We start from the raw sequence: 17150 nt of genomic DNA, 5'->3' as shown, positions 1-17150 counted from the left end.
GCGGGGAAAAAAAAAAGGGGGAAGCCCGCGGGGACATTGGCGTCGTGAGAATTTTTCTTGGGCGGAATGCGCGTCTGTGTCGTAAGAAGGAGCGCATTCCTGACTTTTCGTAATCATCGGTGTTGGCGTTATTATGTATAATATTTTATTTTGCCACGTAACTGCATGTCATTCGGACCGTTGAACTTGTGAGATATTAATGGCGATACGTGCAATGTTTTTCTTTTTTTTTTTTTTTTTTTTTTTTAGTGTCGCAAATCTAAAGCGGATGATTCTTGTACCTCAAAGGATAGTTCAAGAAATCGGTCCCCACAGCATACAATAAGGGTGCAATTCTTTTGTCTACATCCCGAGTAAAATATGCAACGACTCGAATGAGGGAGATTTTATTTTAATTTTGAACACCGTAGCACTCTGGCATCAGTAGAAAAAAAAAAGTAGCTATTGTCATCGTAAAAAAGAAATGTAGATGTATACCTATACTACTCGTACAATTTAAAGTATGAGCATGTATATATATAAGTTAAAAGCCTGCGTGTAATTTGTAACTTTCCCAAGGAGCAATAGCCGATCTCACGCCCCGATGACGCATGATTCATTAGGAATTACGAAATGACATATTGTTAATACAAGTACCACCAATGCATCTATAACATTGTGATGTACCTATACGTATACACAAAAATCCTGGAGGGAAATTCGACCAAGTCATACTTTTTTTTATTGATTATATTTGTAATACACAGATATTCCCTCCTCCCTCTCCGAAATTCAACCCTCATCCTGACCCCAAAGGTGATCCTGCACACGTTGAAAAACAAAAAAAAAAAAAAAAAAAAAAAAAAAAAAAACCCAAAGGAACCAAGTCGACGAATAAAAAATACAAGCAGGGGCAAACACTCGGGTCCAATCATAACGCAGCTCCATGATGGAAATAAAACACACACAGAGAGTGGCGGAACAATGCGGCTCGGGGAGAGAGTAAAAGAGGAAACGAAAACAAAGTCGGAGGCCGCGTGTACACGCGGAGCCCAGGGCATAAATACAATAGGCCGCGGAACCCGCGCTCCTACTTATATATCAAATAAGCGGCACACACACACACACCCATACGTATTATGTATGTATATATATATATATATGTATATGGGTATTATAGGCGAGGCCAGCGAGTTATTCTCTCTTCCGATCTGGAATCTCGGCCTAGTTCCTAAGGCTAACTGTGCGACTCGTGTAATATGTGCGCTTACTCTCTTGTGTACGTATGTATATATATATACATGGTACGGACTCCCGACTCGGAAAATGAGTCTGTAATCAGATGAGAATGCCTCGTGTACGAGTATGTAGACCGCATATATATATATATATATGCACCACCTGTTTTTCTCCTCCTTCCCTGTACTGTTTCTTTTGCACAACACCCGTACACCCAGTGCACTGACACTGAGACCTACTCGGCTGGGAGTCGAAATTCCACCTGCGAGTATGGGTATGTGTATACCTAAGTGTTACTGGCAACGGCCTTCCGCAAACGGAGAGAAAGTCGGAGTCTGTGGGTCTCGTGCATGCGCGCACCTATACATGTGTATACAAGGGGGGGGAGGAGGAAAATAAAAAAAAAAAAAAAAAAAAAAAAAAAAAAAACAGGTAGGTAGTTATACACATCAGATGCAGAGAAGGAAAGTGAGGGGGAGCCGCACTCGTCCAGCAGCAAAGGAGGAGGAGGAGAAGGAGAGAAACGAGCGCGTGGGCACGCGCCTCCCCAAGAGAAGAACCGATGCTGGTGCGCGCAGGGAAGAGGAGAACTGATGATGATGTCCCAATTAGCATCCCAACAAACGGATTGGGTGTGATTAAGTGCAACAGAACGAGACGCGGTATTAATAATGTATTCTCACGGGATTGGGCCATTAAATGTGTTATACTTGTGTTTTGGCTTATTTTCGTTGACCCATGCATACCTTGTATAGAATTATTGATTTCTGATGATCCGTCTCTGCATGTGGGCAAAAAGTGCTCGTAAAGTTTTCTTTTTTCATTGACGGATGACTGGTACTTTTGCGAGACCAAATGTTGCATTTGTCGGCCAAAGACACCTCAAACCGATACCTATAATATTCTCATCGAGCCACGGAACTATCGAAGCTGATGCAGGCGCGCATAATTGTTTATAATATATGAGATCAATCGCAAATCGGGCATTCCTTTTGCACACTGCTCGGATATGACAATTGTGATATACAATCAACTTTAAAAAAAAAATAGTATATTACGCCACTAGGGCGGAAAGTGCTTCTTCCCGCCCGCGGGCGCACTTTCCGCCCGCCGAGTACTTTCCGCCCGAGGGCCGAAAGTACTCGAAGGGCGGAAAGTGCGCTCAAGGGCGGGAAGGCCTCCGCCCGAGTCGCGTATCCTATTTTTCTCCTTAAGGGCGCAAAGTGAGAACGTATTTTGTCTGGTTAATGATCACTTCAATAGAAATTTAACTACAGGATTAAAAATGAAAAATATTTATTCAATGTCTATCTAATGTACACAAAGCTTATTTTTCTAGATAAATGATGAGAATTTTTACAATTTTATGCATAGAATATCGAGAATATCTTGACTGCAGTGTAGATATTAGTGAACTACCCTATTTATAAATTGTGTTGTATATATAAAACTATGTTTATTGATTGAGATGTCATGAAGAAGAACGGTAACTCGTATTTTGCATCAATTATTTAAAATTGAGTATGATTTTATTTTTATAAAATAATAAGTCTAAAAAAGTAGTCGGTAAGGTAGGGAATTTTTTAAAATAAGTAAGAGTTAATTGTTAATAAACGAAAGTTCGCATCAAAGGTTGTGCGGGGTCCAGGGGCGGCAGCCCCTGGTGGGGGACCAGGGGGCAAAGCCCCCGGCGGGGGTCCAGGGGGCGGAGCCCCCGGTGGGGGGTAGGGGGGGCAAAGCCCCCTCCCTCGTCCAAAAAATCAATTGATCGTTCGATTAAAAAAAATTTACAACCATTTCCCGAAAAAAAAAAAATAAATTAAATTAATCTAATCTCCCGAAAAAAAAAAAACTTGGTGGAATGAGAGTTTGAGTATCAAAAAATGGCAATCAGAGATATAATACTCCCTTATTGTAATATTATATTTTTTCTTAAGAAATTATACACAAAATATACTTATAATAGAATTTCATAAAATAATCAAGTCTTGTTTTGAAGATGTATAAAGAAAGATATTTGATAGATGTCGCATATAACATATTGATAATGTACAGCACCAACTACAAAATTTACTAATTTTTCTTATTTGCGGGCGGGAATGTACTTTCCGCCCTAGGGCAGGAATGTACTTTCCGCCCTAGGGCGGGAGGTTCCACTTTCCGCCCGTGAAATAGGCACTGAAAGTACTTTCGGCCCTCACTTTCCGCCCGAAAGGAGGAAAAATTTTTTTGTTTTTGTTAATCTCATTAAAAATAAATGTACAATTTACAACAGCAATAGAGTTTACGCACGAGCGAGAAGCGAATTAATAATGTACATGTAGAGTGCGCGTATATACATTCACAGGTGAAGAGCTATCAGTTTTCAGCGGATCAACGGTACAATAAATACATACATATTAAAGCAAGTAACGCTTAATGATGAAAGTAGTTGTGTATACATATACCATTACTTACTAGTAGCGCTTACTACAAGATGAGGATAATAGGGGTGTATATATATTATACTGCACGCATGGATGCAAGATACATTATATATACGTATACCTACATACAACATATATATAATACATACTATAGGTGTGTACATGCAACAGCCGCGATCCGCACAATCGCGTTCGCTTAGCCTACATAACATATAGAAAATGGCAATAACCGCCGCACATCGTAATATATGTGTCAGCAAAAGAGAAAGAGAGAGAAAAGAGTTGATTGGTGTACATGTATATATACAAGTAACCATTACAAGAAAGTACCTACAATTATTACGGGCAGTAAAAAAATGTAAGCGAGAGATACACCTATATCTCCCTCTCTCTCCTCTTCATCTGTGCTCGAATAATGTTATCGGCTCTCAATACCTATATATACTTACTTGTGCGCAACTCGGGCAAAAATTTCAGATGGGAGTGGCGCGGCACGGATCAACACATCCTTTGCAACCCGACCAAATCATTAAGATAAAGCTCAAATGGCTATATATACATACACACGTGTATGTATATAATATGTATACACCTGTACCCATATGTACCTAAATATACATATATATATATAGTATATTGGGGAGCGCAATGAAAAATGCGCGCAACAGCGGCAGCTGTTCTCCGTGTTCCACTTCCGTAAAACGCGATATCGGGGACACGACACGCGCATATATACCAATGTGTACTTATACCTGTGTTGTACCCGGGCTCGTACACGGGCAGATTATCGGCGTCGTTACATCTCCCACCTTTGTCGCCGACGAAGAGGGACGTATATATACCCCCCCCCGGGGGGTCGCGAAAATTAGCTTCCCCCTACGGGTGTGCTCTTCTCTTTTTCATCATCGGACGCTCGTCTTTGGCTGATGTACCACTTGACTCTCTCGGTCGGGAAGGTGCCCCATACTCCATACATGCGCTACATAGAGTAGATGCTGCTTATCGCGATTGTTCTCTTTTCTTTTAATATTGAGATTAAGGGGTTTGGTGGGGCTGTTTGAGCAGCTGAGCCGATGATAACCGAATATATCGTGTATTGATCGAGAAAGAGAGGCCTGACACGGTTCGCTTTACAACAAAGTTAAGAGTGTGTACATGGAAAATCTATGTGGATGCGTGTGTCTGTTATTTTGCACTTTTGTGTCCGTCGCCATACATTGGCTCTTTTTAATTGTTTACATTACATACACGAGTGCGTGAATTTGCCGATTTTTTTTTTTTTTTTCTTACATCTATGACGTATGGATAAGGAAAAACGAGGTTTTTTGATATTTATTTTTATCCAATCGTCCTATCAACGTACATTTATACATGTACATAAAATTGTGTAAAATTATACAGGATTGGCAGTACGATTGGTGTAATTAAAATGTACCTAAGAAAAAAAAAAATAATAAAATAAATAAATAAATAAAGATTGGTCTTGAAGAACAACTTTGTAACTTGCACGAATTCAGTTTAATTTTTTTTTTTTCCCCTGTGCGAAATTATCCACGTGGATGGTGTATTGTTAAAGAGCCAAACCACCAATACTGTCGATTTCTCACGTTACATTTTTTTGTTTATCAAACTATTACATCGAAGACGCCTACTCGCTTTCGCTGTGATACGAGGGAGAAAGAAAAATACTTCTTCTTATGACAAAAGAGCCGCGTACATATATATATAGTTATACGTGCATAAACTGCGTTAGTTCTGCCATTATCTAAGAATATGTATATCCTTATGAATATGTATGTAAAACAAAGGTTTGTCGCGTATACAATAGAACGTACAGTTCCCTTTTAAGCTGTGCGCAGCGTTGCGTAAAAATGTGGGAAGTGTTTTTCTTTCTTTCTTTCTTTTTTTTTTACTCATGATGTAATTTGGATAAATGTTTTGTATCGGATCGAAAATTTGAATTTCATGGTTTATTTTTATTTATTTTTTTTATTTATTTATTTATTTTTTATTTTTTTCATCGTGAGACCATCTCTTTGTTCGAGGATTGCCATCCTACTTGTTCCTGAGCTTGAGAAAAAAAAATAAAACTGGAGTTAAATTGTGCTCTGTTGTTGTTGCTGTTGTCCAACACTTTGATTTCAACAATTTTTTGTTAAAACCCTTTTACTATGAGCTTTCAAAATTACAAACACGAGCAAATACCTGCGCTTGATGGAGAACGAAAAAAAAGAGCATTGAAAATTGAAGACTATATAAGAAAAAATATGATCTGCACAAATTACTTTTTTTTCATGCAAAGTGATAGAGTGATGTTAAAAATAAATTTTGTAAAATACCTTTCACTCCTACGAGTAGATAAATTTTCGTAAAAACAAAAGCTTTTGCATACAAAGGCACAATACCACAGGATGAATTATAGCGACACGATTAAACGTAATAGCTCGTAAGATTGAGGTGTATGTATATATTTTACGTATAAAAAAATGCAGAGCTGCCTCCGCGAGCTTAAAACCTGCTCGTAAAGCTTTTATAGTACCTATAGCACGCCTACTTTGTATTTTAATAATAATTTAGTTTGCATAGAAAAATGTTTTTGCAAATTTGGTTCAACGCAGTTTAAGAGCATTTCAGGATTGCATAAGAATGTATATATATTTTAATAATACCATGGATGACTAATACTCAATAGGTAATTGTAATCAACACGACTAGTCATTAGTTGGAGAACTTTCGACTAAGAGTAAACAATATATAAAATAAAAAAGTAGGGAAAAGTTAAAAAATTCACTATTATACTACACTAGTTCTACATTCCAGTCCAAATCTGAAGAACTTATTTCAGGCTCAAATTTATCGCAAAAAACACACAGACACACACACACACACACACACACACACACACACACACACACACACACATTGTTCCACAGTTAAACAAACAAACAAAAAATTTCTATAAACGCATGACTCGTGCAAAAACAAACAAAAGGTGAAAACAAAAAATACTGCCAACAGCACTGAAAAACTCTTGGCTCAATCCGCTTTGGATTATACTCATAGCGAGGGAAAAACAAAGAAAACTCTCGTCAAATCGACGACGACAAGCAGCTCTCTCTTTCTCATCGACTTTACATAACTCAAACAATCGATCTAGGAAAAAAAAAAAAAAAAAAAAACCTCTCGCACATTATACGTATATACATCTCAAGCTTACGTATTTACCTCATAGGCCGATCACGCGTAAAGGGCATACCCGCAAGTATAGGTATACGCAAAATCGTCTCAGCATTTGCACAACAGCGCCTGGCATTGCGATAACAACAACAGCCGAGCTTTATTCCCTTCCACCTCTGTACATGCATATATATATATATATATGTGTGTGTGTGTACCTCTACGGCAGCAGGCGCTCATTGGATTAAGCTGATGCCGCTTTGACACTACTAGACCATGATATATAGGTACTCCTGTATTGTATACATGGACTCACCCCTACTTATCGGATCGCCAAGGTCATCCGACTTATCCAAATACCAGCTCCCGTGATAACGTGTCCTCGCAATGTGACTGCTCAATTCTTTCTTTCTTTCTTTCTTTCTTTCTTTCTTTCTTTCTTTATTTTTCAACCCTTTTTTTTTTTTTTTTTTTTCATTTCAAGCATCCATTGGTTATATGCGTGTGTATATAAATATATAATGGTGGAGTGCAAGCACAGCGAGAAACGGACATAAGTAGGTATATGTATGTACTGCATATAAGGAGACACATCGCGTGTCTTTTGGCGTTGACGTGCGTGCGGAGAAGCCGGACGACGGCAGACCGCGGACAAGTTTCGAGAAGCGCTGCATTTATACTTTCTTTTTTTCCTCCTGGTTTTTCTCGCCATTGAAACTCTCTTTTCTATTTTTTTTTTTCTTTTTTTTTTCCTTTCAAGCTGATGCGGAGTAAGCGAGGGTTGTAATTGGTTTTCGAGGAGTTGGGTTGTTTCGTTCCCTCGAATTTCAAGGGATGCGCGAGAGCTTGGCAAAGAATGGCTTCTCTCTTTCTCTGATGGCGTGCACGCACGTGTCTACCAATGTGATATATATACATGCACTTTAAATTGGATGATCATTTCACGATGGATTCACACTCAATTTTGATGATGATTAGAGCCATACGCGTTAAATCGTTCTTTGGGTGAATTGTTTTATAAATTTCTTTTGCGCCAATGCGCGTCAGAAGATTTTCTCTTGGCTACAGAGAGGCCGTATATGGTTTTATAGGAAATCTATTTTATCGATTTCCAAGCTATTCGAGGTAGTGGAAGGAAAAAAAAAAACATCGAGCGCTTGAATTTACGACTTTTAATATCGCCTACCACGATCTATTGATCGGCTTTCTTAATTCCGATACGGGAAAATTCCACTAATTTTTCGCCAGTCAAAGTAATTTTTACTGAAAAGTTTCATAAAAGTTATTGTGGACTTATTTGTTTTTACAGTAAAAAAACTATTTATTGATTGAAACAACAATTTGATATGTAATGAGCGAGTTTTTTCATCATTTTTTTTTAAACCGGTTCTCATTAAAAAGGACGTGGTCCAAAAGTGTGGAAGAATCAGTACTATTTTCCATTCTTTTTTTTACTGTTCATACCGCCCAAACTTTTAGATTAGATAATAGAAAGAGGAACGTGTCATCAAGCAATACGTACTGCAAGATTATCATTTTGGGTCTCGATTTGTGTCTTGTCTTGAAATATATATTTATGTGCAAACTCATTAAAAGGTTTTTCAAATCTAGGTGCGTATAAAATAATGAGTATGCATAAATATACATAAGCAAGGGTTTTCCAAACCTTTTTTTACATATTTTTTTCAACTTGCAGTAAAAAACTTTGACACCGTCGTATATACCGACCAGCAAGAACCTTAATCATTTAACCAACTTTGTGAAATTAATACAATATTTCCACGCTCTTCTTCTCGTCTCGAGGGATCACACATATATATTCAATTATACAACGCACAGTAAAAAATGAAAGCAACTCCCAATATCTCTCTCTCTCTCGAAAAAAAAATCGTACACATGGATACCCCACCCTCGAAGCTCTCAGAGCAACGACTGGTATAGCTAAACTCGTCGGGGTGTAGAGAAACATCTAGCTCCTAATTTCGTGAAATCGAAAACCCTTGTAAAACGCAAACGCCTCCGAGTGGAAGAAAAAAGAAAGAAACAGAACCCAAACGTCGCAGCGATTCTTCTCCGCAGTGAAACTCATATGGAAAAAAGAAAGAGAGAGGGAGAGCCCGGCGGAGCCTTTTGACACACTTTACTCGGCTAACACTTTCATTAAGTCCGCAACCCGTTTTTCCGCCTTCTTTTTCCTTCGCTGCTGTTGCTGCAATGCCGCGTACAATGTCGCAAAAAGCGTCGGGGGCCCTCGAGACACCAGCGCGAAAAAAAAAAGAAACGGAGCTGCTGGAAACGTTACTTTTAAATAAACAAAATAAACGAAACGCTCGTGACATGTTACCAAGTATACATTCATGTCATGTTGTGCATTGAGACCAAAGTTACCGCTACTGAAAATTGACGCGCGTGTACTACATAGTACACATGGGCGTTGTTTTTTTTTATCTTTATACTATTCTCAGTTCCTTCTTCGCTGTATTATATATACTTACGGGAAAAACTGTTCTCTTATTCTCATATATGTATATATATAGTAGGTATACTTGCATCAGGGTCTGCAGTGTTGCGAGAGAACGTAAAGTTCGAGCGGTAAACGGACGTTAATGGGATTGGGCTACGAGTCGTAAGCGATTTCTTTGTTTCTCGGTTAGTGTATATATATATCTGCTCGTTTTCTTTCATTTGAAGAGTATAATTATACTGTACGCGAGAGTACACAGACTGTGAAAAATCATCAAGTAAAATAAAAGAAATGCTACCACCCAATTCCATTCATTGGAGGATTATTCTCAAATTGTACACGAATATCATCTGACCAATCTGGTTTGTCTTTTAATTTCATCTTTAAATGGAAAACGTGATTTAAAAAATTAAGAAAAATACGGTATTATTCATTAACTAAAAAGTAAAGAACAATTTTTCATACTACGTATACGATTGATAATATGATGTACATCAATGGAGACCCCCTATTATATCAGACATGCGTAAGAGCGAAAATTATTTTTTACTTAATTCTGCAATACATCGTTAAAAGCGTATTTTTATTAAATTTTTAATTTATTATTTACTTTTAATTTTGATTTGCAATCACGTCTATGATTTAACTAAGTACGCCACTAGTATATTCGTCATGTATGACCAAAAGGTTCATTGTTTACAAAATTAAGTAGAAACAGACGAGTGAGGTAAGACAATCCGAGAAATGGAAGTGATCCAATCTGATGTACATTTAAAATTTATCCATCATTATCAACTTGCAAAAACACAATAAGAAAAAGAAATTCGTCTTATAAGTTTAACTTAAACACTCCATTGCCGGACAATAGTGTATGGTAATAAAAAAAAATCACTGATGTTGTATCGCCATGCGCTCATTGAATTAACGAAATAGCTTGTAGAGAAAACGTTAAAGTTTCGAACACGATGATGATTTTATCCCCTAATCTAGTAAAAAATGTAGTATTCACTCTATCATTTTCAAACTTGAAAACAAACTCGATCTGATGAACATATCCGGCCCCACCAGAGCTCAAACTGAACTCCGTTTCATGCGCTTTTGATTGCTCTTCGAGCTCCAACTTTGTCCTCAGCTATACATTACAACCGAAAGGGTTCAACTGAAATTTTCGCTTATTATGTTTGCTGCTCGTCCCAATGTACCCCTTTGTCCGGAGTCCAGGAAGCGCGCGACGTTTACCCTCATCTCGTGACTTTTTTTTCATTGATTTTCACATATACCTATATTATACGTAACATACGTACATCACGGTACTCAAGAGTGTAAAAATAGCATTCGGCTCGTCGTTGCATACACGCGAGGACAATTAAACACCGGCTGCCGGCTCGGGTGGATTGATTACATTTTCATCTCTTCTTTCATCGAGCAGTAACATAAAGAGCCATTTCGAGAATTTCCATTGCGCGTTTCACGTATGTATGCGTGAATATTTACATCAATCGCAGTTCTCCCGTACGATTGCACCGATTACCAAGGAAATATCAAAACAACGTACGCGTCTGTACATAAATGGTTGCGTTGTTATTGGAAAAAAAAAAAAAAAAAAAAAAAAAAAAAAAACGTTTTACTCTAAATTACACGCTCGCATACATATATGTATAAATGTAAGAATCGTCCGATCGATCAGTCGATATATATAATAAACATGTGCATGTAACTAGGAGGTACAATTTCGACATCGCGCCCAACTTCTCCCTTTCACTCGCTTCAGCGATCGCGCGCGTGTATACATGCGTACACGCGCGACCGATCCCATCGGTGGGTAATCGGCGCGGGCAGAGCCTAACGAGAAAAATAGAGCACTTAGCCAAATTAAAGCGTTTCGCCGAGAGGTCCAATCGAAGCGACGCCCTCTGGCCACCTATTCGTGTGGGTGAAGAAGAGCTTCCGGGAAGTAAAACTGGACTAAAGTAGGAAGCGATGAGACCGAAAAAAAAAGCAAGCACAAAAAAGTGTGGAGAGGCAGAAAGACGGTGGGCGCCGCCCCGTAGCGAGGAAATCTCTTCTTCTGTCTCTGAGCACCTTATTTTGCGAAGAAAAAAAAAACAACAGAGAGAGATGAGGAAGAAAAAGAAGAGCACATGTGTGTACGGAGCGAGTAAGCGAATCCTCGAAACCGCGCACGCGGAGCGAGCAACCACTTCCGCAGCCCCGCCACCGCGTTTTCCCCCCTTGCGCCCTTTTGAGAATCTCTTTTCGTACCTCCTCTGTATAAGTATATATAGGTGAGTGGAAGGAAAAAGCTACACGTGGGATGTGCGTGTGTGTAGGTATCGAAGGTATAAACATATACAAGTACAGACAGGTACAAACGACTCGAGGATATATCATCTGTTTCCGTTGCCGGGCGAGACGAGCATTGGCTGTTATATAAATACAGTGCGTCTCGAAGGAAGCGCGGGTCGAAGGCGTTTGATGTTTCTCGATTTTCTACAAATTCGCTCTCGGGGGTGGTGAAATGAAATTTCAGGGGTAATTTTATCACGCGCTGATGGAATAATTTGCGGTCGAAAGGAAAGCTTAGCGCTGCAGCTTTTTTTTTTTTTTTCCTCGACCAAGTAGGGATAGAAAAAGGACGTTTAGTGGCACGTCAAGGTATTAGATTAGACGTCGATTTGCCGTAGAATATTAGTAGATAACAATCGTTACATGCAAGTGGGAACTTTTTAATCTAAAATTGATGTACTCGTATGCCAGTGCACACTGATAAAGATCACAAATTTATCGGGGATACAGGCATGTACGTAATCTATTCGAGCTCGAGCAAAAATATTGTCGATTGATCAATAATTTTCTAATGGACTTGATGCATATTATTAAAATTGTTTACCCCGGTTATTCCGGTACGTGGCGAAATAAACTTCCGTTTTAATCACGAGCTGTTTCACGAGCAGGTGTACATATATATACGCCCACTCGCGAAATTTACCACGCGAATAATGCACATGAATAATCAAAGAGCTTGTAATAAAAATAATCGACTCGGCCTTTTTTTCTCACCCCCTCCCCCTACATCCCTCGCTTCGTTTCGTGACCACTGATATTTTACATTTTATTGAACGCGAATGAATTCTTCCGCAACTTTTATTAAAACTCGATCGGAGGGGGAAAACAGAGCACTTGCATGTATTGTACCTACGTTTTGTATAAAAAAAAGGAGAAAAAAAAAATCCAAAGTCGAATAAAAATATAGGGAAATTAGCGAGACGCACCTGAAAACGTTGGGTCGCTAGTCGGGCTGTTTCTCTACCTGTGGCAGTTTGTTTAATTATGAGAAACTTTGAACCACTTGGCTGAAACTTACAACTTAACCTCGTTTCCAACGGCCCTCCCTCTCTCTCTCTCTACCTGCTTCTCGTACCTTTGCACAAGATGTGTACACACATACTCACGCTCATTTCTATACGTGTGTATATATATATATCACTGTAGTGTACTCTGAATTCGCTTCGAGTGAGATATTTAATTAAAATTTCAAGGCGACGACGATAAGGAGTTTTATTACCGAGATGATTATTATTTTCGAGACTCAAACGACGCCGAGTTTTCAATGAATAAATTTTTTTTATTCGTCCCTCCTCGCTTGATTTCTCGAGGAAAATTTTTTTCAAAACGAGCGCAATTTCCACACGCAGATAATGGCTTTAATATTACACAATATGTAAGCTCTCCCACTGTATAACCGCCAACTAGGAGTGTCGGATTAAAACGAGCAAAGGCCCTGCCTGTGCACTTGCAACATCATAATTTCCTGCTTCCCTGCAGAAACAGAAAAAAAAAAAAAAAAAAAAAAAAAAAAAGATCAAATTACCCGCGTCCGCCCTTTACTCCCCGATGAACCCGATACCGTTTCCGCGCGCGACCAAGAGCCGACACGTACAGTCTCCTCCTCGTCCCGCATGTGCGAAAAAAGAAGAAGCCCGTAGAGAGAGAGGGCCCACGTGCTGCCAATAATACACGGCCACCCGGGCTCTCTCTCTCGAAGAGAAAAAAAAAAAAAAAAAAAAAAAGAAAAGAAAAAGAGCCTGGATATGTCTATACGGGGAAATAAGTAAGTATATTCGGAAAGAAAGAAAGACGTATGGCTCACCTGCTGCCGCGGCCGCCTGTCTCTGGTAATAGTCGCACTCGGCGCACACGCCGTCCTCCGCGGCGTCCTCTAGCTCCTGCTGCGCCTGTGCCGCGACGCAGAGGTCCTTGTAACCCTCGGGCGGGCTTAGGGTCTCGCGCTGCTGGTGGCGCCTCGCCGGGGTGACCGGCCTCCTCTCCTCGACCTTACTGTCGACCATCATCATTGGCCGATAAAGCTGCTGCTGGTGCTGGTGGTTATCGCCACCCATGCACTCGTGGTGGTGCATGTGCCGATGCTGCTGGTGGCCATCCCCGTCGCAATCCTCCTCCTCCTCCAACTCCTCCTCCTCCTCGAGCTCGTCCTCCTCGTCCTCCTCGTCCTCTTCCTCCTCCTCCTCGTCCTCATCCTCGTCCTCTTCCTCCTCCTCGTCCCGAGGGTTGACGACCCCACCACCCGCGCTGCTATTGTCACCACCACCACCACCACCACCGTCCTCGAAGCGCAAATTGAGCTCGGCCCGGCACTCCTTGCAATTCCCGAGCCTAATCATCTCGTGCTCCTGGCAGCAGCAGTCGCACTCCTCCTCGTAATCCGGGCAGCACTCCTCCTTTATGAGGATGATGTAGTCGGCGGCGAAGAACTCGTTCATCTTCTCGTTAATGACGACCCGGTTCTTCGGGGTGCCCTTCGCCCTCGTCTGCCCGGGCTTTTTCAGCAAGCTTTTGAGCGCCCGGACACCCCCCGGCACCACCATCTCCGGGCCCTGCTCCGCACCCTTGTTCGTCTCCTTGTGCTCCTTCATCCTCCTCTTCTTATCTCGGTCTCTCGTCTTTCCCCTCGTTATCCCCTGTTTTCTTCCTCCTTGCCGCTGAGCTCGCGGTTACGAGTGTTTCACCCTGGTCCGGTCAATTGTCACGCCGGTGCTGCATCTTCGTCTCCGTTTGCCCGCACCGATGCCGTACGTGGCTTGTACGACGCGCAACTTGCGTACGATACATTTGCGCGCGCGCCCTGCGAGCGACAGCTTCCGCTCAATGGTACGGCCACGGTCGCGAGAAAAAAAAAAAGTATCACCAGCGGCACTGTCTTTCGGTCAACGATGATTACGAGTACCAACCGCGCGAACCATCACCGCGGAGGGTACGGACCGTATACAACAAAGGGGGGGGGGGCGATTTGACAGCTCGATCGAGCCGCGCGTGTGTTTGGGGGTGGATGGGATGCTGGGCCTAGGTTACGGTGCCGTACGGAAGCATCGTTACCCCCGTCGCTGCTCCACTGTTACTGAGACGACAACGGCTCTTCTTCTTCTTCTTCTTCTGGTGAGAGGAGGGATGCTGCGTACGGAGAAGGGGGTGGTAGTGGGTATATGGCAACTGATGGTCCTCGGGGAAAAAAAAAAACGGGGCAGCGGGGGAGGGAGGACGAGTCGATTCTCTCCTCCGACCGGATGCCCGCTACGGGTTTTACTGATCCCCGTTCGCTTTCATCGCTGCCTCCCTGCAACCACCAACGGTCCTTCTTATTCTCCTACTACAACTACTACCCTCTCAAAGGTACAAAGTCTCTCATCCTCGTTCCTGTAGTGGGTGCTGGGTGCTACCACCACCACTCGGCTGTTGATCCGTCTTCTCCTCCCACGAGGGAGTGTGCGCGCGTGTCGTTATATATATGTATGTATATGTATGTAACGGTGTGTCTGTCTCTCGGCGCTGCTTCGCCCCCTCGCAACCACTTTCTGCCGCTTATCGATCAGAGAGGGAGAAAGAGAGACGCGCACGCACGCACTTGTCCCCTATACAATACAAATACAAATGTGCGTATAGGGATACATATAACGCATCATATCCCCTCTCGCCTATCTATATATATTATATGGGGTCGCGCGAGTGCGCGTCCTTGCTGTATCCGTGCGCGACCCTTGCGCTTGAACCCTCCTCACCCCCCGCTACCCTTTTCACACGTACGTGCGTGTATAAGCGCGAGATATGGATGGTGGACGCACACCTGTACACGTGATGGGTGTGTTGTGGCCGTCCGAGCGAGTTCGCCAAGAGCGTAAGTATATGTATATTACACCAGTGGCCTGGGAGCTTTTGCAAAAAGCGCCCTAGCGATGGTTCCTTCTTTTTCTCTCGCCGGATGGTAATTAATGGCCCTTTTTCCCCAAGCACGCGTATCGACCTTGGACTATATTTGTCGACCCTTCCGTCGTTGTTGTTTGTTTGTTTTTCCTCTATGCAGATCTATATAGTCTATGCGGGCGTATAGTCGCTCTGTATATATATATACGCGTGATTTCGGGTCGTACGGCGCGGTGGGTTCAACCAACCCCCCTATATATGTACATATATATGTCCGTGTACAACCTGCAACGAAATGCATACACGCGCGCTGTTGTTATCATAGAGCGGGGGAGCTTTTCCCTCCTCCGACGCTTCTCTCTTCCCGACCACCCCACCGCGAAAACCGACGGGGCGAAAGGTCGTTCGCTCCCACCCCCTACCCCTGGGGCTGTCGACACTATACGTATATTTAAACTGTGGTATATATTGCTATTCACGCACCGCACTTTCTCGTCTGCTACAGCAGACGACGCGTACAACTGTGTATATATATATACGACTGCACTGACATAAACTTTGCACTTGCACGTATACTTATATACTTAGGTGCAAGAGAGTTTCGTGTTTCTTTTGAAACGATACTTTGCCCTCTTGCTCCTCTGTGCACTGTTTTTACTAACTGCTCGCACGTTTAATTTTTTTTTTTTTTTCTTTTTTAATACATATAAACAATTGCTGTCACTTTTTCGAATATTATCTTTCTCGTGTGATTTTGTACCCGGTGGATCCTTTTTTTTTTTTTTTTTTTTATGACACAAACACTTTATCGTCCCCCGATAAAAATACGTCACGAATCACATGAAAGACACTCGTTGGCGGCAAAAAACATACAACACCAATAGAAGAAAAAAAAAAAGGACGAGGAGCGCGTCGCGCGAGGCACACGCACCTGAGCACGGCCGGGCCACGACTACCGCGAGGCCACTCGCTCGCTCTGCACAGTACTTACTGCATGTATCCAACGCGCGTTGGATATATCCCTATCGTCCCTCCCTACCTCCTTCTTGAGGCTGCAGGCACTTGAGAGGTGGTGTGTGGCGACGGCGCGCGCACACGTGTATATGGATCTTTTAACAAAAACTTTGTTGTTGTTCTTTTTATTTATTTATTTTTTTTTTTCCCCTTGGTACAAGATAAAAAGAAAACAAGGTGAAATTCAGTTGTATTTTGGATATTTTACCATCACAAATGAATGAATATTTTTTTACACTTCATTGTTAAGACACCGTTTTGTATTCCGAAACGGCCATCGCGAGTACATATTTAAATTTGTTTTGCAACCCCAAATGCTCACGTAGCTGTGAAGTAACAATATGGTCAACTGCAGTTTCAGAATGTCGATTAGGTGCGGGTGCTAAATCATAAAAATGCGAATCAAAAGAATTTGTCGTGATTTTAATGGCAACTCAATAAGACTCTTATTTAGCCATTATCCTGCTTTGAGAGCGTACCCCTACTAGATAATGCAATTAAATTGACATGAATTTTTCACAAATTACTATACTACAACGAAGACGCAATGTTGAAAAAAAATTTCGCTTTAAAAAGTAAAATTGCAGGCATTGGATTTTTCGTGAAATAACCCATGTACTCTCCTATACACCTGC

The 17150-nt window shown here is 41.5% G+C and overlaps 1 protein-coding gene across 1 annotated transcript in view; it reads right to left on the bottom strand.

Moving 5' to 3' along the window:
* LOC106636863 (uncharacterized) overlaps nucleotides 1-14219 on the bottom strand; it is a 55296-nt gene extending 41077 nt beyond the window's left edge. Inside the window, exon 1 of the mRNA XM_089592107.1 lies at nucleotides 13436-14219. Within this exon, the coding sequence (XP_089448233.1) occupies nucleotides 13436-14219 (784 nt within the window). The remainder of the gene's footprint in view (nucleotides 1-13435) is intronic.
* Between the last annotated feature and the right edge of the window lie 2931 nt (nucleotides 14220-17150).

Source organism: Copidosoma floridanum, unplaced genomic scaffold (assembly GCF_036245765.1).
Source record: "Copidosoma floridanum isolate Cflo_tuat_1 unplaced genomic scaffold, Cflo_Japanese_pri ptg000014l, whole genome shotgun sequence".
Lineage (NCBI taxonomy): Eukaryota > Metazoa > Arthropoda > Insecta > Hymenoptera > Encyrtidae > Copidosoma > Copidosoma floridanum.
The sequence above is the reverse complement of the archived record's forward strand: the minus strand, read 5'-3'. Positions and strand labels throughout refer to the sequence as shown.